Source organism: Pygoscelis adeliae, unplaced genomic scaffold (genome assembly GCF_000699105.1).
Source record: "Pygoscelis adeliae isolate BGI_AS28 unplaced genomic scaffold, ASM69910v1 Scaffold83, whole genome shotgun sequence".
NCBI lineage: Eukaryota > Metazoa > Chordata > Aves > Sphenisciformes > Spheniscidae > Pygoscelis > Pygoscelis adeliae.
This window is the reverse complement of record NW_008824467.1, coordinates 3,532,636-3,558,511: the sequence shown is the minus strand read 5'-3', so window position 1 is coordinate 3,558,511 and position 25,876 is coordinate 3,532,636. Positions and strand designations below refer to the sequence as shown.

The 25,876-nt window shown below is 39.8% G+C and overlaps 1 protein-coding gene across 1 annotated transcript in view; it reads left to right on the top strand.

Annotated features, from left to right (window-relative positions):
• SNCAIP (synuclein, alpha interacting protein) overlaps positions 1-25,477 on the top strand; it is a 55,047-nt gene extending 29,570 nt beyond the window's left edge. The window contains exons 6-10 of the mRNA XM_009321106.1: positions 4,256-4,381; positions 8,101-8,270; positions 15,302-15,394; positions 17,875-18,937; positions 25,399-25,477. Coding sequence (XP_009319381.1) covers positions 4,256-4,381; positions 8,101-8,270; positions 15,302-15,394; positions 17,875-18,937; positions 25,399-25,404 — 1,458 coding nt within the window. The 3' untranslated portion in view covers positions 25,405-25,477. The remainder of the gene's footprint in view (positions 1-4,255; positions 4,382-8,100; positions 8,271-15,301; positions 15,395-17,874; positions 18,938-25,398) is intronic.
• The last annotated feature ends 399 nt before the right edge of the window (positions 25,478-25,876 follow it).

The window sequence follows — 25,876 nt, the reverse complement described above, 5'->3', positions numbered from 1 at the left end:
GAAGTCTACCCTTTCTCCTGCTGTTTCCGTAGACACCCTTGTTTTCATGCTGTGAAAAGACCTCCATTGTCTTTTCTCCACTCACCTACTACACAGATGTTATTGATGCAAGTTAGGACCCTGCTGGATATACCGATTGATTGTGTCCTGCTTTCCGTAGCAAGTTTGGCCTGTAAACCTAGCACTGAATATAGGGAGGCTGGGAGCCAGATCAGAACTGAATTCAAGAAAGGCATGTTTGCTACTGGGAAGAAAAAGTTTGGAAGAGAAAGTTTCATGTGAACTTACATTCGTATCTTCAATCGATTAGCCTAATTTTGTCCTCATCTCTAAAGATATTTATACAAACTAAATCCAGTGAAGCTTTGTTTTTTTTTCAGTGAGCTATGCTGTCTACTGCCAGGAGCAGATCTGGCACACTTTATCTAGATTCTTTTCAGAGCAGGACGGAAGCTCTACCAGTTAAGAAACACCAGCTACAATCAGCCACCCGTGAAATTTAAAAAGGTGATATATAAATTGCTGCCAAATTTTCTTAGTTAGCTGAATGCCAAAGAAAGTTCACATGTAATGTCAATTATTATTTTTTTTTATAATCCATAAACATCTTGCAAACATGAGGGAATGTTGAGGCTGAAGGAATGCCAGACTATCTTACCAACTGTGTTAAGAAGAAAAAAACTCTGAGAAATTCAAATGCGTAGTTGGCGCTATCCTCGAAGCTTTAATCTATTTTACCATTACTTACATGAGAGATAATCCATGTAAACACTGGTCTTGGCAGAATTACAAGAGTAATATTTTTACAAGGAAGACCTGTTATTGAATCATTTTCTAAAAGAGTCAGTCCATCCATTGTTTCCCCAGGCATTAGGCATGCGCACTATATTTTTCTTCAATAAATATCATTTAGAATGGGCAGCAAAAGGGAGTTCGTAGCAAAGCTCCTATGTTAAAAGTCATCAAGCCACAGTCATGGCCTGACTCCAAAGACATCTCAACAATATTATATTTGTCCAGAGAGAGAGGGGCCATTTAAGTTCATCTGATGGAAGAGGAGAAGAGCTTAAAGTGAAGCTGTAGCCTGGCCAGCATACCTCCTACCAAGGGCTTCTTTAAGCATGGGGTTATGCAAGAAGCAACCGTGGTTGTTGGCAGGCCTCTCCATGCCAGGCATAAGTCATGGGTACATGGCAGATTGTGTACCAGCTGTGTCTGGCGCAGACACCATGTGACAGGAAGGAGATGATGGTGCAGTCCTCCTAGGTGCACATAGTAGGTCCTGACTAAGAGCTTCACAAGGCTGTAATTTCTTTACAACATGGATGCTGTGGTAGCATGGACTGCACAGGTAAGAGGCAGAGGGTGGGGAATGCCAAGGGTCTGTTGCCTGTGAGCTCCAGAGAGTCTACGGGGACTTCAGGGAACCAGAGCTACAGCATGACTGAGGACCTAGAAGGGGTTCTGTGCACCACTTGGCAGTGGTGTAGTGCTGGAGAGTGCAGCGGGGAGGAGTGTGTGACATTCAGGTATGCAAATGCCTAACAACACACCTTTTTTGCGCCTCAAGATATTTGCCTTCTTGTCTAATGTCATTTTTGCAAGGAAAACGTGTTGTTTTCACTCACTTCTGCTCCTCTACTGTGGAGGGATACTGGGAAGGGCAGCTTATTTAATTAATATTGAGTGATGTGGCTAGGATTAGCTGTGGAGTCAGTACTCTTCACCATGCTAATCCCTCCATTTGTAGTCCATTTAATGATTTAAATGGTCTTTGTTAGTTGTTCTTTCTGCTCCAAAAGCCAGCTGATGGAGCCAAAGTCTGCACCCTGTCCCAAAACAGAAATTATGTATTGTGACATTTTCCCAGAATCTTTTTTTAGGGAGGTTTGAATTATTGTAGGTCTGGAATATGCCAGAGGGATGTTAACCACTGCTACAACATAAGACCATTGTAGGTCTTAAAATTAGCAGATATACTGAATAATTTGTCAGTATTTATCAGTTCCTGTTACATAACAAATATGTGATTATTTTCCATTATCTTAATCTCATGAATTTTCTTATTATCCTTCATTTTGTCTGAATAAATTGAGTTGATGACTATAAACCTATTCCTAAGAACACTTTTCTTCCAAATACATAATGTGAGTCTTACTAAAGTGATATATGAGATGTTTTGATTTATGATGTTTTCATTTTTCCTAGATGTAAGTGAAGAAAATTCTTGTTTTCTTTTTTTTTTCCCAAGGATACATTTGTTAAAAAACATAGCCATTTGAGAGAAACACAAACTGTTTGAGTAGGCCTCTGACTTTGTGCCTGTGATCAGTTGATGCACAGACAGTCCTGAGTACAGATGATTGCATTTAGCCATCCAGGCACTTGATTTCCGTGTTGATAAGATAAATGACTAGAAACTGTAATTTGCTCCACACTGATTGTGATTATAAAATTACAGAACATGCTTAACATTCTGGTCCCTATTATGTTCCAAAGAAATATATAATTTCAAAGCCATAGTTGTCTTCCAATTCTGCAGAGGAGTTTTGCTAAAATATTTTTCTTCTAATTATTAAAACATAAGGGCAATTCATAGGAATAGTGTAATCCTTCTTCACTGCTGGCCAACACCACAGGCATCTCGAGAAATAGCTCAAAACTATTTTAAAAGGGATATGTGATCTGAAGTCATCTCTCCATGCTGGCTGTCAGCTGTATTGGGCATTCAGCCAAGGAGAAGTAAAAATACCTATCCCTTCACCCTGTAATAAAAACAAAACTGCTGTTAAAGTGGAAATATGAAGAAGACAAGTTCCAGACAGACTAGCCCTCTGAAGTAGTACACAGAGATCAGGTGCTTGAATGGGCAGAATCATTTGGAGGAGACCTAAAAGAGTCTGAGGAACCATCTCCTTTTCTTTGACATTAAAGTTTCTGTGGTACTTTTATACAAAAAAAGAGATTTATATCCAAAGTTCCTAGCTAGAATTTCCTTTTCGCATTTTCATTCTTTCTCTTTCCTACCTGATTACTGCTCAGAGTCCTAGACATGCTTTCAGTATTGTTTTATTTAGGTACACTTCACTCTTACAGACCCACATATCTAACTGTGTGCGATTATGTACTTATGTATCACTGAAGCTACTGAAGTGCTGCAGGTTAAGTCTGTCCATTGGTGTTTGCCTCACCAACACCAGAATCTACAAAGCCCTTTTGAACTAGAGCTTCTAGCCAGTATAACACGATAGGTATCAATGGAAGATAATAAAAAATAGATGTTTAAATAAAAAAGTTTTAACCTAGAAACTAATTTATTCTTTTCAGCTATTCAGATGCAAAAACTGGGAGTACAGGTGTAGTCAGCTATCCTTTAATGGACCTCATTTTTTAATGTAATCTATGGATTTATTCTAGATTTTCAATATGTATCACATTCAACAGGGCACAATGAAATTTAATCTGGAGAGGCATGGAAGGTTCCTAGAGGGAAGAAGATTTTTCCAAATAAACCTGCTGGGGAAAATAAGAAATAAAATAAGCTTAGTGCTTAACTCTCCATTGTTAGGAAAGAATTCCCATATAGATGTGTATTACACTTGCATACACACACAAAAAGCGATGTTAAAAAGAATTAGGTTGGCACCTCAGTATTGGCTTCCAGACTTTCCCTTGCAAGTTTGTCCTTCCCAACATGCAGGCACATACAAATGGTCCATTAGTCAATACACTAAGAGCTCAGGATAGAGAGATTTCCTGGTTTTAGCTGTGTTGCTTCTCCTCTTGCACAAGAGCCCAGAGCTGGGGCATGATGGTAGATTTGAAGAATCTTAACTGCTCAGCTCTGTGATCTGCAGATACTCCTGTTTCAGTTTTCCAAAGAGACTTGTGAAGTTTCACCAAATTTCACAAGCTGATTTTCAGACTGACGCACAGGCTGTTCTGCCTCAGGTCTCCTCTCCAACATACAGACATGCATACTTTTTAATGTACAATTTCTCAGAATGTGTTACAGAACTCATATTTTTCCTATTATGTCTTTTTATAAAACAAAGTATTTCAGCTTATTTCCTTGAGGTGGGGGAGGGAGAGAGACAGACCCATGATACACTAAGTCCTACAAAGTTAAGAGAGACTGAAAACAAGGAATTATTGGACAGTATTAGTAACAGATGACAGTACCAGTATTCCTCTAGTACATTTCTCTTTTCACTATTTCTTATCTTTTGTGACATCACTTTCCCCCTCCCCTTAGGAGAAAATCCTTCTGTGGCTTCTTCAGTTTATGCAAGAACAAGGGATTTCACTGGATGAAGTTGACCAGGATGGAAATACTGCTGTTCACATAGCTGCTCAACATGGCTATCTGGGATGCATACAGGTAGAGTGATAGCTTTATCAGAAACCTCTTTACATCAAACTTGAATGACAACAACCATTCAAATGAATATAGGAGATCTTACAAGTGGGAATAATTATTGGTACATTAAAATGTACTAGAAGGAAGAACTTTAAACCAGTAGGACTCAGACTGAAATACTGAAAAGCTCTGGTTTTTGGATTCTATTCTCAATTACGCTATTGTTAGCCTAAAGTAATTGTTGTATTGCAAAAAGAAAGCATGATTATATTGTTTATACATAAGCAGCTAATGTGTGTGTTTTTATGTTACAAAAGGGCGGCCAGTGTAGATATAAGTACTCTTCTTACTGTTCTGATATTTTCCTTCTGTTTTTTTTTTTTCCAATGAGTAGTTGTAGCTCTTCGGCTTAGGGGAAGTCTAACAGATAAGTTTCTTCTATGTTGAAGGATTTCCACCTTGAGGAAACCATCCTTTCCAGACTTGTAATCTTTGAATGTATCTATGCTAAACAATGCAGCATGACGGTCATTTCTAACTAATTCTTAATGAATCAGCCTGGCCACTGAAAGCAATATAGTTCTGTTGTATAGAGCTGCTGAAAAGAGTAATTTGTCCTGCTGAGAATGCTTACAACAGCTACAGTACTTTCGGGAGCCAGATCTAAATAAACCAGTTTGGATACCTCTGTACAGTACCAGTGTTCAATGCAGACATACCAAAAAAGCTGTAGGGTTGAACTGCATGGCTAGGTGAAGCATCTCAACTTCGCGTTGAATTGCAGATGTACCCTCTGTCCATCAAAGTTACTAGAACCATTAGTCACAGGAGTACATTTCAGTAATTGGTTTTGTCGTCACTTTGAGAGAAAGCTGTTTGGAGAAGAAATAATAATAAAATTATTGCAGGAGACTGCAGAAAGGTATCTGAGAAACAGATTTTTTAGTCATTGGAGAAGAATAGATAAAAGAATAACCACATGGCAGAAAGACAAGAAATAGACATCAAAGTGATCAAGTCAAGTAGGGGAGGAAAACATGTCTAAGAAGGAGGAGTAATTCTCAGAGTCTAAGGACTCAGATATATATCAGTAAACATGTTAATCCTGTTACCACACATGAACTGAATCAGTTCACACATGAACTGATCCACAGCACCTCTTAGGCCACTGCAAATACAGAAGATTTGTATTTGTTCAACCCTAAAAGAAATACAGCTAGTCAGTTCTCGTTAGATAACCTCTTCAGAGAGCTAAATATGTTTGTGCACACTGTTATGTTGAATCTACAGATGCTTATTATTATTGTAGCAGTCTATTTATATATCTGGACTCAGAGAGGGCATAACTCCATAAAAACCAGTTTGAGAGTCTCGCACAATAAAAAAAGAAAAACGGGTGACATTTGAGCTGAATGAATAGACTTGAAAAGAACACAGTCAAATAGATTTGGAGGACATGACCAATGCATTTGAAGGAGAAATCAGAGTAGGTGATTTTGAACAGAGTGGTGACATCTGCAGGCATTTTTTCATGGATAAAACTAAACCAAAAAGAGAATAGCCCTGCTTTCCCTGTGAAGAATGAAACTTAATAAATGGCTTAGAATTTTCAAGATTATTTTATTGTAGATAAATGCACAGATCAACAAGTGTTTTGTGTTGACGTGAAGCCATGAGAAATAAATAGTGAAAATAACTAATGACAACAAAAATATACAATGTTAGTACTGTCACCTCATTAACACCTCACAGTCTTAAGTGCAGTTGATACTTTGTTGTCCTGTGAAACAAAGTAAGCCCTCTGCCCAGTAAGCTTATAGTCTAAATTAAAACAATATACAGTGAATGATCTGGTAAAAAGAAAGAAGTGATAAAGGAGGCAGGGAGATGATAAGTAGCAGTACAAAAGATGGAGGGTCACGAGCTGTCAGTGATTCCCCGGCCCGCTCATTCGCTGTGGTTAAGAGCAGGTGACACTCCTATCATGTTCCAGATGGTAAGATTGCTTTCTGCGGGGTCATAGCTCTCCCTTCTTGATTTTCTTTATTGGCAAATTATACCAAACTTATGGACATGAGACGCAGTGCAAGACTGCTTGTAAGTTTCCTTTCTGTATAGATTTAGCAAACCAGACAGACCACCGTTCCTCTTTTCTGTCAGCAGATGTAGAGGTCTCTGTGCCTGCTGTTCTGAGTCAACAAGGCCACTCCAATCCTCAGTGGCTTACCAGCACTGCTTGGATAAGTCAACCAAGAGCTCAGCTATGCAATTCATCTTCTGCATCTGTATGTGTAATGTTAACGATGCTGTAGTTTTTGGATGCATTATGGTTTCGTTCAGAATTTTTTCCAAAGTGCTATGAGCAATGTGTGTCTGAACATTTAGGTCCTATTCTAGGCTCTCCAGTAAAGCAAACAGCGCATAACACTGATTATCACAAACAGATCAGAAAGAGTGAAGGTTTGGTCTCAATTCTTGCTTCAGTTATTGGATGTCTTGCGGTCAGCCTGACAGAACTTCTTTTGCCCTTACAACACTCTGGATTCAAGTACCAGAGGTAACTCAAATGTCATGCTTACAACCTGGACAGTTCTTCAGCAACAGGCTGGGGTTCTCTGCTAGGGCTGTGAGTAACACAGGGGTATACATCAGAGTATGAGCCATTATTTTTCTTAAAGAGTAAAACTGACACATACTTGAGTATCTCTTTAAAAGAAAATAGGGGGTAACCAAGCAAGCGCAAAGCAATGGGATGTCTTTCAGCGTTAAAAAAAAACCAAAAACCAGACCCCCAAAAACCCCAACCAGATTGAAAAAGTCATTGTACAGATTTCTTTCTGCAAAAATAAATTTGTGCCTGTCTGACCTAAAGGAGTTGTTGGAAAGTATCTGCCATACCTTTCGTATCCAAACATCACTTGGCTAAGGAATCTGGACATTGTGACTGCTGCATTGAGTGTTTTAAGCTCAGGGATTCTGCTGTGGTAGGAAATTGAGAGCTAAACCACAAAAGGAGTCAGCAAATATTGTAGCAAAGACATTCCTAAAATGAGATTCTAAGGGTGTGTTGCAATGCCTTGCAGCGCGGAGATCCCAAGAACAGCAGATGCCAGACCTGGTGAGCCATTAGGGCTCATCACCACCCTCTGTAAACTGGCTAGCAATGTGTTCATGCTGCCCTGGACCCTGACGTTATCTAGCATAGATGTCCTTTGAATTGCATTTGCTTGTGTCTTCTTCTCTAGGTCTACCATGTGCAAAGTTAGCACAATGTTTAGTAATGCATAGACAGGTGCATTTGCAAAAGTTTATTACTGTGGCTCAGGAGAGAATCAATAGGTGCCTAAATGTAAGGCCTCTGCTTTCATTTGGTGGTCCCACTCACTGTATGAATGCTACAAGTCATGCTATGCTGCACAAACAAATGAACAGAAAACAAATTAATGGAGCAGAACTGCAACGGGAAAGGAAGAAAGAATACAGTCTTTTTATAGTTCTTCTGAACCACAGTTCACTATTCTGTGTTATCCTTGCATCTGAGTGTTAGATTTTAGTGGTATGTGTTTTGAGCTCAAGCTGCATACAGACTTGTCAGTGACTGATTTTTAAAAATGATTGGCATAGACCAACATTTTCAAGCATTTTATTCAGGAGTGCTTTGCGTCCAGCCATTCTTGTGGTTGAGCAGAAGTCACAGCAGAGACTTACAGGTGTCAATATTTCCTTTTGTGTTTTTACAGACATTGGTTGAATACGGAGCAAATGTCACCATGCAAAACCACGTGGGAGAGAAACCCTCACAAAGTGCTGAGCGACACGGGCACACCATGTGTTCCCGCTACTTAGTGGTGGTGGAGACATGTATGTCATTGGCCTCTCAGGTTGTCAAGCTTACTAAGCAGCTGAAGGAGTAAGTGTTTCGTTGTTAGCAGAGGGATCATTCTTAAAACAAAACCCTACCTTGTCCCCAGTTTATTAGCAGTGTCTGTTTTGTGCTTCTTATATACGGTATTTTCAAGTCATATTTCTACATTATTTATCCACTCTTTCTGCTCTGAAGCATTTGCCCCTTCACCTTTAGCAGCTCAGTTTTTCAGCTGTTCTCTTTGTGGCAGTTTGCTGTGAACATAGATGAAGGGAGTGGGAGTGGAAGAGTATGTATGAAGCGATCCGGTCCCTTTTCCTTTTGCATACCTTGGGATCACATCATTACTGATCATAATTTCTGTTTGCATAGCATGCTTTTATATACAGTGAGTGGCTCTTCCCAGTTACAGTGCTGGGAGTTGATGTTAGGAGGAATAATGGAAATAGTAGTTGGAGGAGTTTTTTTGGACTTGGAAGGTCACCAAAGCCCACAATGGCTACTCAGGAAATATCTTATGTTCTGTTTTTTCTCCATAGGAGATGGTTTTCATATTTTAGTATGGTTTTTAACAAAAGTTCTGTAAAGAGCCTGTTATTTTGAAACATGAATTTATGCAATTGCTTGCTTTTATTGTAGGTGAAGTTATTGTGACTTAGCATGTCAATAGGCTCATAAGATAAGACTCTTAGAAACCATCAGCACTGACCTAACGTTGTTCCAACTTACATACATGATCAAGAGCTTGTCAGCTACCACAAGGCATGAAAATGGCTTCTGACAATCCCATGTTTAGAGGAGACCATATAATTTTATGCAAGCAGCATGTGGGTAATTGTACTGGGTATAAATTACAAAACTCTTTTAGCAGGGGAGCTGCAGGGGTGGCCTCTGTGGGAACAGGTGAGGGGCTGCCCTTTGCCAGGCACAACTGGTTCCAGCCAGCTCCGCAACAGACCCACTGCAGGACACAGCTAAGCCCATCAACCAAGTTGGTGGCACCTCTGCGAAAACATATTTGAGAAGGGGCAGAAAATGCCAGAGAGGACGAGGGAACAGAAGAGTGACAAACAGAGGGAACAGCAAGGTCAGAGGAGCATGACGTGCACCATGGTGGAGCGGGCACACCCCCAAAGGGACTGTGGCCCATGGAGTACCCATACTAGAACAGGTACTCACCTTGAAAGGACTGCAGCGCATGGATAAGCCCACACCAGAGCTGGTGCTTCCCCAAATGGACTGCAGCCTGTAAAGGACCCACAGTAGAGCACAGGAAAAAGTGAGAAGGAACGAGCAGCAGAGAGAAACTGCTACACACAAACTCTGACCTGTGCTGCTCGTTGCCTCACTGAAAAGACTGGGTGTAACCTGCAATGATGACAAGAGGGTAAGAGAGGTGTCTGGAGCAAAGCCTGAGAATGGAGGAGAAGAGGGGCTTGGAGTGCAGATGAACCTGGGAGTGAAGTTGAGCCTGGAAAAGGGGAGGATAGGTGTTTTAAATGTCTGTCCTTTTTTGTTTCCTAATACCTGAATCAGTAATGAAATACTTACGCTAACTGGCAATGAATTAAGACCAATGAGCTTTTTGCTTCTGTCCTTCCTATTTTCTGCCCCCATCCTACGGAGGGGTAGGGGGAGTGAGAGACTGGCTGTGTGGGTGCTTGGCTGCCAGCAGGGGCCAACCAATTACAGTGATACAATTTTTAGTTTCAAACCGGATGTCTTGAAAATAAGGGTAAAAATTATCTATATTATTAATTCACTCTTTGGGTATAACCAGGTATCTATTTTGTACTGTTTTTACAGAAAAAGGAATGTGTAGTAGCAGTCATCTCTGTCATTACAGAATGTCTTCCTGCATTTGAAGTATGCTTATTTTTATGTTTGTACCGCTAAGTTTTATATTATGAAGTCATTTTCTCTTTGTGGTATCTTCACTCTTCTTTTACATTTATACTCTCATAAATACAAACAGTGAACTAAGGATTATTATAATTTTCAGTTTTCATAATTTTACAGTCTGACACTGTTCACTGGACGTTTCGAAGTACCAGGTGTTTTGTAGTCAGTTCATTTGCTGAGAAATACTAAAATATATAAATCAGCTGATATAAAGGAAAAAACAGAACATAGGCTATTGCCTGAGTAGCCTGCATTAACACCTGACTCATCTCAATATGTAATGAAATTTATTTTCCCTATAACTCAGCAGAAAAAAAATGCACACACCAGGAAGTAGAAATGGCAACCACACATTCTCCACATTTCAGTTCTCTTCAGTGCTCTCCCAGTACTTGATATGTGTTACCTCTCATATGGAAAAGAAAGACTTGTTATGTCAGTCAGCAGGCTGTTTACCCCCATAGAAATAGTCTAGTCCTGACTTTCCTGACAAAAACATTAACACTTTTCCAAGTGTCGCCCCTGTCATCTCACAGACTGCATGCATAGGAAGTAATTTAAATTATTCTTATCGGGCTCCTGATGGGTTCCTTTACTTGTCTCAGCTGGAGTTAAATCTGCTTCCCTTCAGCAGCCTGTTTTTTCAGGCTTCCGATTTCGCTCCAGTAAGTACACCAGCAGCATTTTCTTCCTCTTCTACAAAGAGGTGTGAGTCTCTTGTGCAACCCTGTTGTAGTTTATTGAGGCAGTGAAATATTCTATTTTGTGCTTGAAAGAACAGCTTCTGCATGGCTATTTGGCCTGCAAGCCTCAGGCCATGAGTGGCTCTCATAGAAGCAATGGACCATGTTCAGAGGCCCATGCTCAGGAGCCAGAGTGGATGATGGAAGGAGACTCTTGCCCTGTTTTGCAACCCTATCCTGCATAAAAATCCAAGGATGGTACGAAGTACATGCCTAGGGCAGCTTCTCAAGAGGCCTTACCTTTAGCATAGCAGGAGAATTCATTGGCTACAGCACCTCTGAAGATCCTGAAAGTATCAGGTGGCAACAGATGGAAGTCCAGTTTGCAGTCTAAGTTACTTCAAACTGCTGTTACATAGGAATAGCTCCAACTTGGGAAGCTGAGCTGGCTTTCCTGTATTTTCTCCACCTAGTTCTGCTGGTGTTAATGGACATTGTTCTAGAGACAGAGGAGTTATGATTGTATCATGATGAATTACTTGAATGGTCAATATCAACACAGAAAGCCCTTACGTGCTTCCCAGCCTTCCCTCAGCTGCTGTAAACATGAGGTGACCATAAAATCTTCTTTTATTCTGGGTGCCTTACTAGCCAGGAATAAGAGCCTCTCTCTGATAACACTGTATGTCCCCAACCACAGGAAGACTGGAATGGTTGATACTGTGCAAGAACAGCAGTGCAGAAACTGTCTTAGACTAGCACCTAGCAAGACCTATCTTCAAGTCCTAAACCAAAGGAAGTACCATCTTTCATTGTTTTTTTATGAGCTCTTCCAGTCATCAAGGCAACACAGAGCAGTTCTAGAGAGAAGTTATCCCTATCCATCACACTCGTTGGAGCCATTCCTGAAAAGAAGGCAAAAAACCAGAACAATAAAATCACATTTTGCCAGAGACTTCACATCTTTCAGCTCATTGATCCAAAGCAGCTCAGATGACAAATACAGAGGAGTATAGCAAAACCTTTTGAGTTAGGCCTAAGTCTCCATTCAGAGAGAAAAGCCTTTATATTTGAAAGAAGGAAATAAGTGGTAACTACAAATGTTCCATTCAATCTTCACAAGAGGATTAACTGAGACTTTTCCCCCAAAGAGGGAAGGAACCAAGCAATTCTTCCCATAGGTAAAAAGGAAAGTGGCCCACAAAAACTGCTGTTACTGGCTTCAAAATAAAAGCTTTGGTTTGTATCTCTTGCTAATTATAGAAGTTTGGTCAAACCAGTAGGATTTTCTGAATTAAACAAAATGTTTAGGACAGTCGCAAAAGTTTCTCACAGAGCCTATACAAAATACTGGCTTTCATTTTACTTCCCGAGGTCTCCATAGGTCTCACAATCTTAGTTATTCCCTCACTGATTTCATCTGTCTAAAACAACCTTCATTGCCAGTGTAGAAAATCCTACCTGCGCAAATACAAGGTTTCTAGCACTGATGACATTAGCAGTAATGATTTGTATTGTTTGGGCTTTCCTGGCCTGAAGAGACCAGGTCAGAACTCATGACATAAAATTAATGCTTCCCTAGACTTCTTTTACAACGGTGCTTGATGACAGACTGTTCTACCTGCATTCCCAAAGGGTTGCACTGTCCTACATTTATGGATCTGGATGTGCAAAGCAATTAATGAATGAGACACTTGTTGATCTTTTTGATACACTATCAAGCCAAAATCTCGGGCAAGGCAAAGATGAAAGCAAACCATGAGTCAAAAGATGAAGATGAGAAAGTGGTTGAATATCCTCTGTTGCCACCACTTTTCTGTGTTCTGTAAACAAAATCCATTATTTTCCTGAAACTTCATAGGAATAGCTGTAAAAATAGCTGAATAAAAAATTATTGTAGTGGTATGGTAAGGTGTGTGCAAGTTTCTGGTTTGTTTGTTTGCAGGTTTTTTTGTGGTAGTAAGTGTTATATAGACGTACAGTCTGAATCACAGTATAAACTTGACAGTGTTTATCTCTTTTTTACTTAGTTAAGCTGTTTTATCTTCTGCTTTGTAGAATGGCCATTCTTCTTTTATTTGAAACAAAATGGAGAAGTGAGGCAACACACTATGAACGATAACTTCAGTAGAGCCCAGTACCTCAGCCTGTCCCCTGTTCAGTTACTGAGCTCCCTGATTTCATTAGGAGGTAGCTGGGGTCCACAATTGTCTAAGTAGACACAGAAGGGTCCTTATATATTACTTACTGGGAACATTGCCTAAGCTAAGACCCTCAGAATCTGGGCATTAAATATCATAAAGTAGGTAGACCCTCTTTCCCCTGAAGCTACAGTGATCTTGTCTCCTAAATCAGTCTGGTTTTAATACTTAGCAATATTGCTATTCCAAGAAGTTGTGATCCCTTGTTTTCAATGTTATCTTAGAGATATATGTGTATGTTATATGTCTTTAGGGATAGTGCTGGCAAGATCTGTGGGTTTCTGTGAGCTATTTACTAACTAGTTAAACTGTGAAAATGGAGGAAACTTTAATTCTTTTAGCACAAAAAAATGTTTAAGTGGAATGAGAACATTAACTCAGCAGAAGAGGTGTCAGAGATTTCCATTAAAGCTAAAATCATAAGAAGCTGCTAGCTACATTATTTAGATATTTAGAACAGAAGTTGAAGGAAGCATAAAAGGCAAATAAAACAGATAAATTGCATCACAATCTAATCTCAGATGAAAACTTCCCTGGCTCTTAAAAGAGAATATCTGGAGAGTTGCAATATAAGCCACTGTTGGCAGATGGTAGGAGTAATTTTAAAATAGTCTAAGGAAGTGTGTAGGCAAGAGGAAGGAAGATGGAAAATTAAAGGAAGAAAGGATCTACATAAACCATGGTTGTATTGTAAAATGTGATGGCAAGGCAGTATGTCAAGATCCCACCCTTATTTCTACAGCACTTTTCAGATCCACTCTGATATGTTTAAAGTAAAACGTTTGTTTTCTGCCAGCTCTGCAAGTACAACCCCTAGTTTAAAAAGTCATCTGGATTCTTTCTGGCTTTGACATTGCCAGTTATAAAGACTGCATTTGGAACTCAGCTAGCTCCTCTGCTGATGGCATGCGAGCTAGGAAAGAGTCCAGCTCACTAGCGGAGAACTGTATTAGTTCTGCAGATCCAATAAGAATAAAAGTACTAAAAACATATTACTTCTACAGCAACAGAAGCAGAGCCTGGGAGAAGCAGATAAAAAGTCATTTTCACATGGTCATTTGATCAGGACCAGGGAATGAAACCAAATGTACCAATTGTCTTCCAGGTGAAAGATAGCATATGTACAGTAACAAAAAGTTGTAAGTCTCTTGTTTTCTAGTAGTTTCCCAATAACTCTGTGCAGTGTTTAGAGGCACTGGAACTTACAGGTCACTAAACAAGATTGAATGTTATCTGTGGTAGTTGACAAGCTAAAGGGATGTTTTGATGTTAGAATGGAAGATCTAAATTGGATGGGAGCAGGGAGAGGGAGAGGAACTTTTTGTGACAAATTGATCTATTCCTTCATTTTCATAGAACTACTTGAAGGTTTCCAGGTTATCTTGTTCAACGGAGTCCTTCTTATGGAAATAAGTATATGGCAGGACAACAGAGACTGTGATTACAGTTCTATGGTAAATGGAGTTTCTGGTGTGGATGTTACTTTCATATTACTAACGATTTATATCTACTATTACAATTTTTTAAACATCAGTCTCTAAAGTTATTTACAAAGTAGCGTAGATCACAACACCACACTGAAAGTGATAGACTGTGGTAGGTACAGCACTACTGAGTATAAGGTGGGTGCAGAGCACAGGTAGGACCTTTGGTAAGGTTGGGCAGCAAGCAGATGTGTTTTTTCCTACTCCCCTGAATACACAGAGGTCGTACTTAGCTCCATCCTGCAGCTGACGAAGATTGGACCATCCCTTCCCAGTGGGCAAAGGCTCCTCTCTGAGTTCATTTGCAGATAGAAAAGGAGAGAGCAGTTGTCTTAGCTATCATTTAGCTGAGTAAAAGCCATCCACCAAATGTAGGAAGTGACTTCTTAATCTGTACCTTTCTGCTTCTTTTACACAAACAAGTAAGAACCAAGTGGCCCTAAGTTTGCTCTGCCATATCTTTGTTTCTGGGCTGTTATTTTCTGTGAGTCACTCAGTTCCAATGAACTGCTGCCTATGATCCCACACTTGTCCTTATATGAAGTATAATAAATAACCTCTGACAAGTAAGCGTCTCTCAGTTGGTCTTGTACAGTGATCACAAAACGTCCACAGGGATTGAGACAAGAACAAACTCTCTGTTTATGCTATTATTTATAATTTCTCTTTTTATTTACTATGTAAAGTAGAGGTGAAGAGGACTTCTTTTCTGAATACAAAGTTGGAAGGTAGTATCCGTTATCCTGTAGCTTACTAATGCTGACAGTTTTACAATTCAAGGTAAACAGTCTTATATTTTCTTGCAGGCAGACAGTGGAACGTGTGACGTTACAGAACCAACTCCAGCAGCTTTTAGAAGCCCAGCGGTCAGAGGGCAAGTCACTGCCAACGTCCCCAAGGTAAGGTGACTGGAATTATGCTGCAGCCTGGATTTGCACAGTTTCATGGTACATTTGCACAGTTTCATGGTACATTGGTTATCAGGAGAAGCTGTGACCTGTCTAAATAGTAGATGTGTTCTGTGAATTAAATGTGTTTTTTTACCTCGTGTGCTTGAAGCTGAGCTCCTAGAATTTGACAGTGTGTAATGTTGTATAAATATTGGAAATTTGGAGTATGAAATGAATAGTCCCTGTTTCCCCAACAGAGTGAAAATCAGATTTACAGTGGAATAGAATATATTCTGTATTAGATGAATAGCAGAGGATCCTAGAAACCCCTAGAAAAGTTGTAAAGTTTGACCTTGTGGTGGTCCACTGTACGTTACTGCCAGCGGTAATTCATAAAGCCAGTTACCAACAAAACCTGCTTTCAGATTAATAAGACTCCGTACTCTCGTTAAATCTTTTGCCTGCAGTAGCTTGTATAAGTTAAAACTCCAGAAATTTTATGTATTGTTTACATATCCTGTCAGAAGTCCCAGAAATAGACACAAACTGAGTAACATTAAAGAGGAGGAAAGTAAAGGCAGAGGACTGGATCTGGAGTCTGCTAAAGTGTCTTCTGACTTCTATCATAGACTTCCAGTGTGATGCATGGAAGTCAAGCAAACACACGACTTCTCTCTGATAGCAATCTGAAGAAGACTTTGAAATTAACTCACATGCAAATAGGACTCGGTTTATCATTACCTTCTAATTCAGTTTCCTCTCTGTATGACATACACAGTGCTTCTCCTTGTTTCAGGGTTGTTAGGGAGCTACATATGTGTTAAAGTATAAAGCCAGCATAAAAGCTTCTGCAGGCATTGATGGTCAGAGCTTTGGGTCATCAACTATGATCTTGTAGGATCAGTGACTGCTTTTTTTCCATTCTCACAGAATCTCAAGCGCTTTTCTGGACAAGTGCTCCATTGCCCCTGAATTTCATGTGTCGGTGTTTCAGACAAGTGCAAATAGTTACAGAAGTAGATAACAAAGACATTGGGATTGGAGATGCATTTGTGTAAAGTAGAAAACAACACTGAAAAGAGTTGTTTTGTCCTTTTTTTTAGAATCATGGTTTTTGTCTTCCCTGTCTGCCAGCTCAACAGGGACAATGGGACCAAACGCTGTCTTCCAGCTCATTTGGTTTCTGTGACTTTTGCTGACTGGTCTTTCCAAGTGGTCTCGCATCTGAGTACTGGTGAGCAGCAGGACTGTTTTACTTTCAGTATCAGATAAGATCAGGTGAGAGCAGATCTCTCATCATTCATTATTCCTGTAAAAGGGTAGGTTTCAACATCTTTTTAGTTAAGTGAGCAAGTCTGAAAATGATACTCTATTATTTAGAATTTTATTTCATTGTTGGCTACTACTTTTCCTTCCAGCTAGAACTCACTTGTGGATATTATCATCATCCAAGGAGCCAGTAGCAGATCTAAGAGAACCTATCCCTTTTACTAGGAATGACTATTGTAGATACATGCATATTCTTCAATGTCTGTTTCGGTTTGCCACAGGAGAAAAAGCACAAAATGAATTGAAGATGAGGTGGCTAGTATAGGCATGTGAATTTTGTACACTGTGAGGACTATGGACTCATCAGAGTAGAAGTTCCTTGCAAAAAAATAAATGAAATTTATGAGTTCACTGCCTCACGCTAACCTTAATTTTGTCACCTTACCCTGGCTTAGAGGAAAAGTGGTTTAACATAAGAACGTGGAGTATTATGAGCTCTGGCATATGTCACGGGGAAAGAAATGGTCTCTGTAATTTACGTTCTTTGCAAATCAGACTTACTTGAGATTGCTGTTTCCACACTATATAACATTTGGTGTTCTAAATTTAATTTATTATTCTAATAGTATTGAAATAAATTCATGTCACCTTTCTCATGCTTTTCAGTATTTCATATCTGAAAAGGTTTTCAGTGCAAATGGCCCTGACTTTTTATGAGGTCTTATATGGCTATTATTAATACCAGATGAAGTTTAGATTTATGAAATCATTGCTATGCAGAGAGCTGGTACTTTCGGAGTATTTAGAATAAGCTACTTGTGTATTATGATGTGACTTGGATAGTAGGCATTTGGCCTTGTGGGTTTTTTTCGCCTTTTAAAACATGTCAACTCCCACAAATAGGAAACAGTAGTTTCTCTGAAGTTTTCCTAGAAAGTCATCTTTGGCATTGAAATAACCATTCTAAGTTTTAATTTTAAGGAGTTTTCTTTGTAAGAGAAAGTGAAGAGACTCAAATCCTAATTAGGAGTGGAAGCAGGGTTACATCCTTCTCTGTGTAATCTTCTCTGTGGCATCATAGTAATGAATTCCATGTGAGTAGCGATGAAGAGGATAAGTAACAATAAGCTGAGACAGACACGTACACTGGAAATGGCAGTTTCACATTTTATATGTGCATTAACTTGGCTGTGGTATTTCCTCCTCTTTTTTTCTTTAAGCTTGCCATCGTCTCCTGCTTCTGGCAAACCCCAGTGGAAACCATCTGAAGCAGATGAATTGTCTCCACCAAAAAGTAAATTGAACACCCAAGATGGGATTCAGATTCTTGGCAGCTTGGGAACTTCTAGTCGCACTCGAGCCAAGATAAAAGATGAGGACTCAGATAAAATCTTACGCCAGTTATTGGGGAAGGAAATCTCTGAAAATGTCTGTATGCAGGAAAAGCTGACTTTGGAATTTCAGGATGCTCATGCATCCTCCAAGAACGTGAAGAAGATTTTGCCAGAGAAAAGGGAGCTGAAGTTAGCCAGACTGAGGCAACTGATGCAGAGGTCACTCAGCGAGTCTGACACAGACTCAGCTAATTCTGAGGACCACAAGAACACCCCTGTGAAAAGAACTGACAAACCGAGGCCTCAGCCCATAGTGGAGAGTGTTGAGAGCACAGAGAGTTTACACCTGATGATTAAGAAACATACTTCCGCAGCAGGACGTCGCTTCCCTTTTGGTATCAGGGTCTCTAAGTCTGTGGACGGCCACAGTCCTTCCCCTACTTCAGAGAGCAGCGATCCGGACAGTGAAGCCCCGTATCAGTCTGGTACTGTACCTCAGAACCAGTTTTGTGGAGACAACTCTCCATCCAGCACAGACAGTGCCACTGCTCAAAAGGTTGCCACCAGCCCTAAGAGTGCTCTCAAGTCCCCATCTTCAAAGCGCAGAACCTCCCAAAATTTGAAACTCCGAGTAACTTTTGAGGAGCCTGTGGTGCAGGTGGAGTTAGCAGAGTCAGAACTAAATGAGGAAAAGGATAAAGACCGGGGCAAAGGACTCGTGCGGGCTCCACCCAGCTCTGGAGAGCCAGCGGGGGATCAGCTGAAAAGGCCTTTCGGAACCTTTCGGTCCATAATGGAGACGCTTAGTGGCAACCAAAATAACAACAACAACTGTCAAACGGCAAACCTGATCAAAACCTCATCAACGCTGCCTTTTACCTCATTAGGAAGGAAGACAGCAGACAGCAAGGGAAGTCCAGCAGCTCTCACAAAAGGAAGAAACAAGCCAGTGAGTGCTCTGAAAGGAGGAGGGGCCTTTTTTTTCTCATCTCTTTAAGTAATGAATAAGTTTGACAGCTTCTTCTTCCTGCCTTTCTATAGCAAAAGGATGCACACAAATACTTTACTGTATTTGACCTGTAGAAAGCCCATCCAACTGCTTTAATTTTGGAAGGCTTTTCCAAGGAATGGCAGATATTGCTCGTGTACAGAGTCTGCATTCTTAGTGCACATGGTTCACATGTTATGTGTTGAAAGCTTTCCAGAGAGACATGGTTCACCTGGAAATCATGTTTGATGTTGTTCTGAGTGACAAGTCATACAATGAGAATGTCACGCTTGAATCCATGGGATTTCTGAGGAGTAAATAAGTGAAGAACTAGCCCTGTCCTGTCCTATAGCCAAAACTGATGAGGCCAACAGCATAAAAATAAGTGGTAGAATATAAAGAGGAAAAATAGCAGAAATGGTCTTTCCTGCTTCTGTGGGAGCTACAGCCATCTCCTAGGTGTTGAAGCTGTCAGTACCCAGCCTTCTTTGCCCACCCCTCTCCTCCTAGCACAGAGTCTTCTCGTGGCAGAGCATATGGTTGGTCTGTAGCAAAATGTACTGGATCCAGATCATCACCTCTCTGCGGTCAACAGAGTGCCCTTTCTGGGATCCCAACAGAAAGAGGGGTGTCTCCAGTTAGGAAGCTGGCTCTCTTGTTTGAAAGAAAGGAGAAAATACTTTGAACAAATGTATCTTCCAAGAGAAAGGAATACGTATTGAATGAAAGAGACAGAGGTAGGAAATACTGTGAGTGCAGTGTGTTTGTGGAGTGGAGAAGAGAAGTGCAAGCATCTGGAGATACAATAAAGAGTTGAGTGAGAGGGAATGGTAGATGATTTAATCCTCTGTGAAAGACAGGGTGGGAGGGAAGAGGTAGATGGAAAGACATGAGGCGAAAGAATAATTTCAAGATTAAAAAAAGAACATAAAGCAGGCCAAGAGGAGGAGGAATAGTGAATTATATACTGTAAAAAGTATGACAAGGTAATGGGAGAAAAACACAGGAAAATCTTAGGCATAGAGGAGGCAAAATGAGTATGGAAAAGAAACAGTGGAAAGAGGGAACTGGAAAACAGTGAGCAGTCTGTATTAGTGGGTACTGTAGTGCTATAGCAGAATGTGAGATTAAATGAAAAATTCAAAGGAGACCTAATACGATAAATTGAAGTGGGACTGCATTTATTAAAGTTTACTCAGAATCACAGTATGAACTACTGATTTGAGCCTTTAAAGATATGCACCGTCTAGTTGAACAGCAGATTTAACATGGAAGTATTTTCATAACACAATGGCAATTTTTTTCAAAAGAATGATTCAGATTTTATAGTGACAGGGAAAGACAGTCTGTCTTCAAAGATGTCCTGATAGATTGCAAGGTCATGAGCAGTTTTCATAGTTCCCTAAGAAACTTGAAGATATGGATGAGGTAATTCTAACAGTATTGATGCTTGCAATGTAAAATGCATGTTGTTTGTGAAAAGGCCATGTTTGCATGTCATTGTTGCCAACATCAAAATTGTGGAAAGAACACATTTGCATACCAACCCAAAGGACCACAGCACACGTCTCAAAGAGGTAACAGATTCAGCCTCATTTACTAACTCAAAAAGAAATCTGTTAAAATCTTATTGTGGCTATTTGACTGCATGTTTTGGTAGAATTCTGTGTTATGCATGTGGTAAGCTCAGTGCATGTTTTTAACTGATATGATGTTGTACTTCCTTAGGGTTCTTACTTCAGCTACACCAGCCTTTCCTCTAGCATGCTGAATGAAGAACTTCTGTATAACTATGCTTGGTATGTGCTTATGCATGGTGATGTTTAGCATCTCTGTTGCTTTGTTTTCTCAAATTGCATGTGTTTGCTAGCATTATTCATAACTGAAATACTGGCGTTGATTGGTGCACAAGAAGGGAAATAGATGAACAGATGAACATCTAAATTCCTAGAAAAGCAGAAAGTTATGATGGATTTCTGCTGATGTCACCACTGAACTGGCTACAGGATTTCAGTTCCAAGCCAGTATAGAAAGTATTCATACTCGTAAATCCACTAGGGAGTATAGCGCACTTTGGCTGAGTATTCAGCCTCTGTTGAATGGAAGTCAAGTACCGAATGATAATGGAAATTAAATTTCCTCTCATGAGGAGAGAAAAAAGACCACAGTTCATCTCTAAATAGATAGTACAGAGAACATGAGGCAGAATGCTGTACCTTAAGTCTAGTGCTCTCCTGTTTTCACACATTTTTCTTACTCTTCCTCAGACTTTGAAGTTAAATCTGTTTTTTAAAAGTCTGATAACTTTGACTGTGTTTAAACTCCTTAATTTAGATGTGTTCCATCAGGACTGTTCCGGCAGATAGAGACCAGTCCCTCAAGGTCCATAAAGACATGTTGGAAAAAACAACATTTGACAAAACGTGTGTTTATTTTATAAGCAAATGCTTTGTAAAAATTACCTGTCATTTTTATTCAGCTCTTAACACTCACAAATTCTTGTGATGATTTTTTTTTTTCTGTTAAACTGAGATGTAAATCCTTTCATTAGATCTGGAAATGATTGCCATTCACACCAAAATTATACATTTGAAGATACTTCTGGGAAAATTATAAATTAGTCATTCTGCAGTTCGGGATGCTAAATTACTTTCAAGTTACTCTTTTCTAAATGTCTAATAATTTTTTTCTGTTCGCTTGTTTTCTAATGCCAGGACCTTCCCATACTTAAAAACTCAATTTCCGTAATGGAAATGGGATTCTTACTCTGAAGTCATTGGCGCAATGTATGTGAAACCAGAAACAGAACTGTAAGGTTTCCAAGAGGTTTCATTTTATCCTGAAAACAAAGAGGGAAATTCCAGTGCAGAAAACTGCCTGCACAGCAGCAGTTTGAGGGAGCATCAGTGGGCAGCCTCCAGTCAAAACACCCAGCTGCCTGTCCAGACCGTGGAGTAATACAAAACCATTAATCTCATCCTCATGTTAGAGCCATCTCCCGGATGTAGCCAGTTGTAATTCGGTATTGCCTCGTGGAAATGCTCTTGTGTGAGAAATCCCTGGCAGCATGGCATTTCTCCAGAAGCAGTGAGAGACGGAAGGTCTGGCTGCCGCTGCAGAGCTGCAGTCACCTGCTGGGGGGGTGATGGGAGGGGATAGCCTGAACTCCTGGCTGTCCCTCCAGGCACTGCTGATCTGGGCACCATGTCCTGAAGCTGCCCCCTGTGGCAGTGAGCATGTGGAAAACCAGAGAGTAGGAAACAAGGAGCAGAGTACACTAGGGGCACACCTTGAGGAGGCTGTTATTATACCCACAGATTAGGACAGAAGTGGGCAAATTGTGTGCCAGAGTCTGTGGCATGAGATTTCCAAAAATCACTTAAGAATGGAAGATGTATTGTGCTTTTCAGAAACCAGAACATAGACCTGAAGGCTCTCAGAGCTTCTAAGCCAGCCTTCGTGATGCCTTTTAGCATGTGTTGTGATTTTTGAATGACAAAATGAGTGCCTGTCATTAGTTCACTGCTTGCTGCCCTGTAGCCTGTAAAATTTAAATAATAGAACATCACCATCACGTGTACTACAAGCCCCTGGACACCGTCTGAATTTTCCCTGGGTGGTCTGGGGAGACTGTGTAATTACCATTTCAGCGCTATTTTGAAAAAGAACCTTTCTGGAAGATAGTGCGGTCTTTGGTGTTTATAAACCTTTGTAGATTGTTATATTAGGGGGTTATATTTCTGGACACAGTCCCAAACTCATTTTAACTCTAGACCCTTATATAGGGGATTTTATTAGCATCTTCTGAAATCTGAAGTCATTATACAAAATCTACCTTCAGTCAGGTGACATTCCTGTCCACCAGTTTCCAGCTTCTTTGTCTTCAGCTTCTGTTTATTTCGTTTGTTTTATTTTTTCATTCAAAATACCCAAGTACATCAAGGCTTTGTGGTTTACTTTTTCAAATTGGTCACAGCTTAATAGTAGAGGATTGTATTAAATTTTCTAGTGTCCTTTTAAAATTTGATACACCCTATTTTTCTTAAGGCCCTAGAGTAAATTTCGGATGTGCAGGATGGGTTGGGACATTTTTCCCCTTTTGGAAGGATTGGCTAGTTTCTCGCTTATTACGACTCCAAGCAAATGCTTGTAGTTTTTTCCATCTTACATGTATGCCAATGAACGGTTCTTTCCCACACTTTAAATCATCTGAGATCTGCAGTACATTAAAATAAGCACTAACTCACCATATCAATACAAAACCCTGTATTAGCTGCAGCTATCAACAGCAAAAATTTGTTCATACATCAGGGGCCATCAGCAGAATCTACCATCAGGTTTCTGTTATATAGTAAACTGGGCATGCTTCTAAAATAGTAAGTAGACCTAACCTAACAGATATCCCACTGCCAGACCTAGTGCTGGATAAATTACAACTTCAAATATATACTCTGGAAAAAGGATGTTTATCTGTATGCCTAATAAAATAGTTACGATTCAAACTAGTACAGTATAAAATAAATATGAAAGTAATTTAGGCCTTGTCCCAGACAATTTACAGTTGTTCTGTTGTGAACTGTTATGATCATGCGTCAGTGCCTGTTGCATGAGGGGGTGTTTAGTATTTCTGTGGTGACACAGGCACCAGAAGATACTAGAAATTTGGTTAGTAATTGGTAATATTGGAAATACGTTTCCTTCAGGTCAGCAGGCACAGTTGTAAAAGGCAAGTCTGTTCAGCATTGTCACCTAGAGACATCTGCATTAGCTAAAAATGATCGTATTCGCGGTCACAGTGCAACTGTAGAGCTGCAAAATGGGGACTTCGGAGTGCCTAGTGAGCGTCTACATGGGGGACTCACCCACAGGGTCTTTCAGCACTGCAAGTCTAAGCTAATGCAGTACGTAATTGATGCAAATTATCTTAGCCTTAGAAAGCATCCTTTAATAAAGTTCCAAAGTTAACACTAAACATTCCTGTTGATAACAGCAATGCACGTTAAGTGCCAAAAAGTAGTTATGGCAAAAAGTTAAGTGCTCCTCTTTTACCACCTCAAACTCAGTCCTTACAAATTCTACCTCCCCTAACTCAATTCTATGTCTTTTGCTGTTGCTTTGGGTATGTGGCAACAGTAATTTAGATGAATGAAGGGGATTTTAAAATAAAGTTATCCCTCATGCCCTCTTATTAGGACCCACAACTGTGGTCCCTGAGAAGGTCAGTTTCTGTTAAATCCTGACGTAACCACAAGGTTATCTAAGCATCCTAAGTATCAGTCTCTCGTGGATATTTGGTTCTTTGTGGGACTGTAGACTGGAATAAAGCTATTCTGGTTTACAAGAATCAGGCTCACAAATATGTGAGTTTACAACAAACTTTTTATACACACTCTTGCCTTTTGCTGTGGGTTTTTAACCTCCCGCTAGTATATGTCCTTTGCAGCAACAAACCAGCTAGTCACAACTGTATTGTAGGAGTTTCACTGTTCAGCAGTAATAACTAAAAATGAGCCTTTTAATCTGTTTGCAAGTTGCTGTGGGCTTGATGCTTAATCAAAAATCCTTCAGCTGGAAGGTTAATTGAAGAGAGAGGGAACACCCTGGGGATTCACAACAAGGACATATGAAAGGAAGTGAAGAAACTGAGTGTTACAAATATTTAGTGTTTAATTTTTCTGCTTTAATTGGTAAGCTATCATTTGAGTCTCATACACAATAGATAGATTTTTAATTTTTTTTTTTTTAATTTACCTAGTGTGGAAATGAAGACTATAGAGAAATTATACTTCTCTGTGTATCTAATAAAATCTTAATGATTTGAACTGAGATTTTACGTAAATTGCAATGTTAAAAGAGATACAGACCCTATGTCACAAAGAGAATTACTGCTTGCCATTTTTCCTATGGCCTTTGCCACCATCTTCTGCTTAAGCAGACACATAAAGTAAGTCCAATGAATCACCTTCTCAAAGTGTTTATTTCTCTCTGATGATTATTAATGGGGACTAGATGATTCCCTTACAAGTGGAGTCAGAAACAAACAGGATATGTCTAATGTTTGTTGGAGTGGATCTTTTTATCACTATGGTACTTTTCCCTAAAGGACAAGGAATTTTTGGACATTCTGTCCATTATTACCAGAACATTATGACAGTGTACTAATTAATGCCGTGAGTTAAAACGCCCCTCATCGTCTCATTGGTTTCCAGTTTTGATTTCAGAATAGGAGCTACAAGAAAGTCAGGAATCCACAGTATTAAAAGTATTTTGTGTAGTACATGTCTAGAGAAATAAGCCCAGAGAGAAAGATTAATTCAGAGTTCAATACTTGCAAATGGAATAAAACAGGGTGAACAAACACAAGGCAAATCCCTCTATATTGTTAGTGTTACCATGAGTAATTTTCTTCTTTTCCTCTCCAGGCATGATGACATCAATAGGAAAAGCTGGAAATCCGACAGTCAAAAGAGTACTGAAGAGACAGAGCTGCAGGAATTCTTCCTCTAAACCACATCTCATGATGTCTCACTTTGTTTGAAATACCTGAAATATATCCTTTTGAAACACTAATATGAGACATACCCCTCACCAGCGAAACAGCAGCTGTTAGGATGCCTTAATTTGTAGCAGTTAGACAAAACTTTTTTATGATATATGTGTATATGTAACTTGTTTGTAAGCTGTGCTGTGTAAAGGCATGGGTGAGTAAAAGTAACAATATGAAAATTGTTATGACACAGGCAACCTCCAAAATGTTTGTTGGGCCACAGAACGCATTTTGTACTTTGTGTCTTGCATGGATATATTGTCATATATCTTTATTTCCCTTTGTCAATGGCATATACTGTCAAAGTTTCAGCCAGGACTCTGCCTGCTCAGCTCCTCAGTGAGACCAAGGCA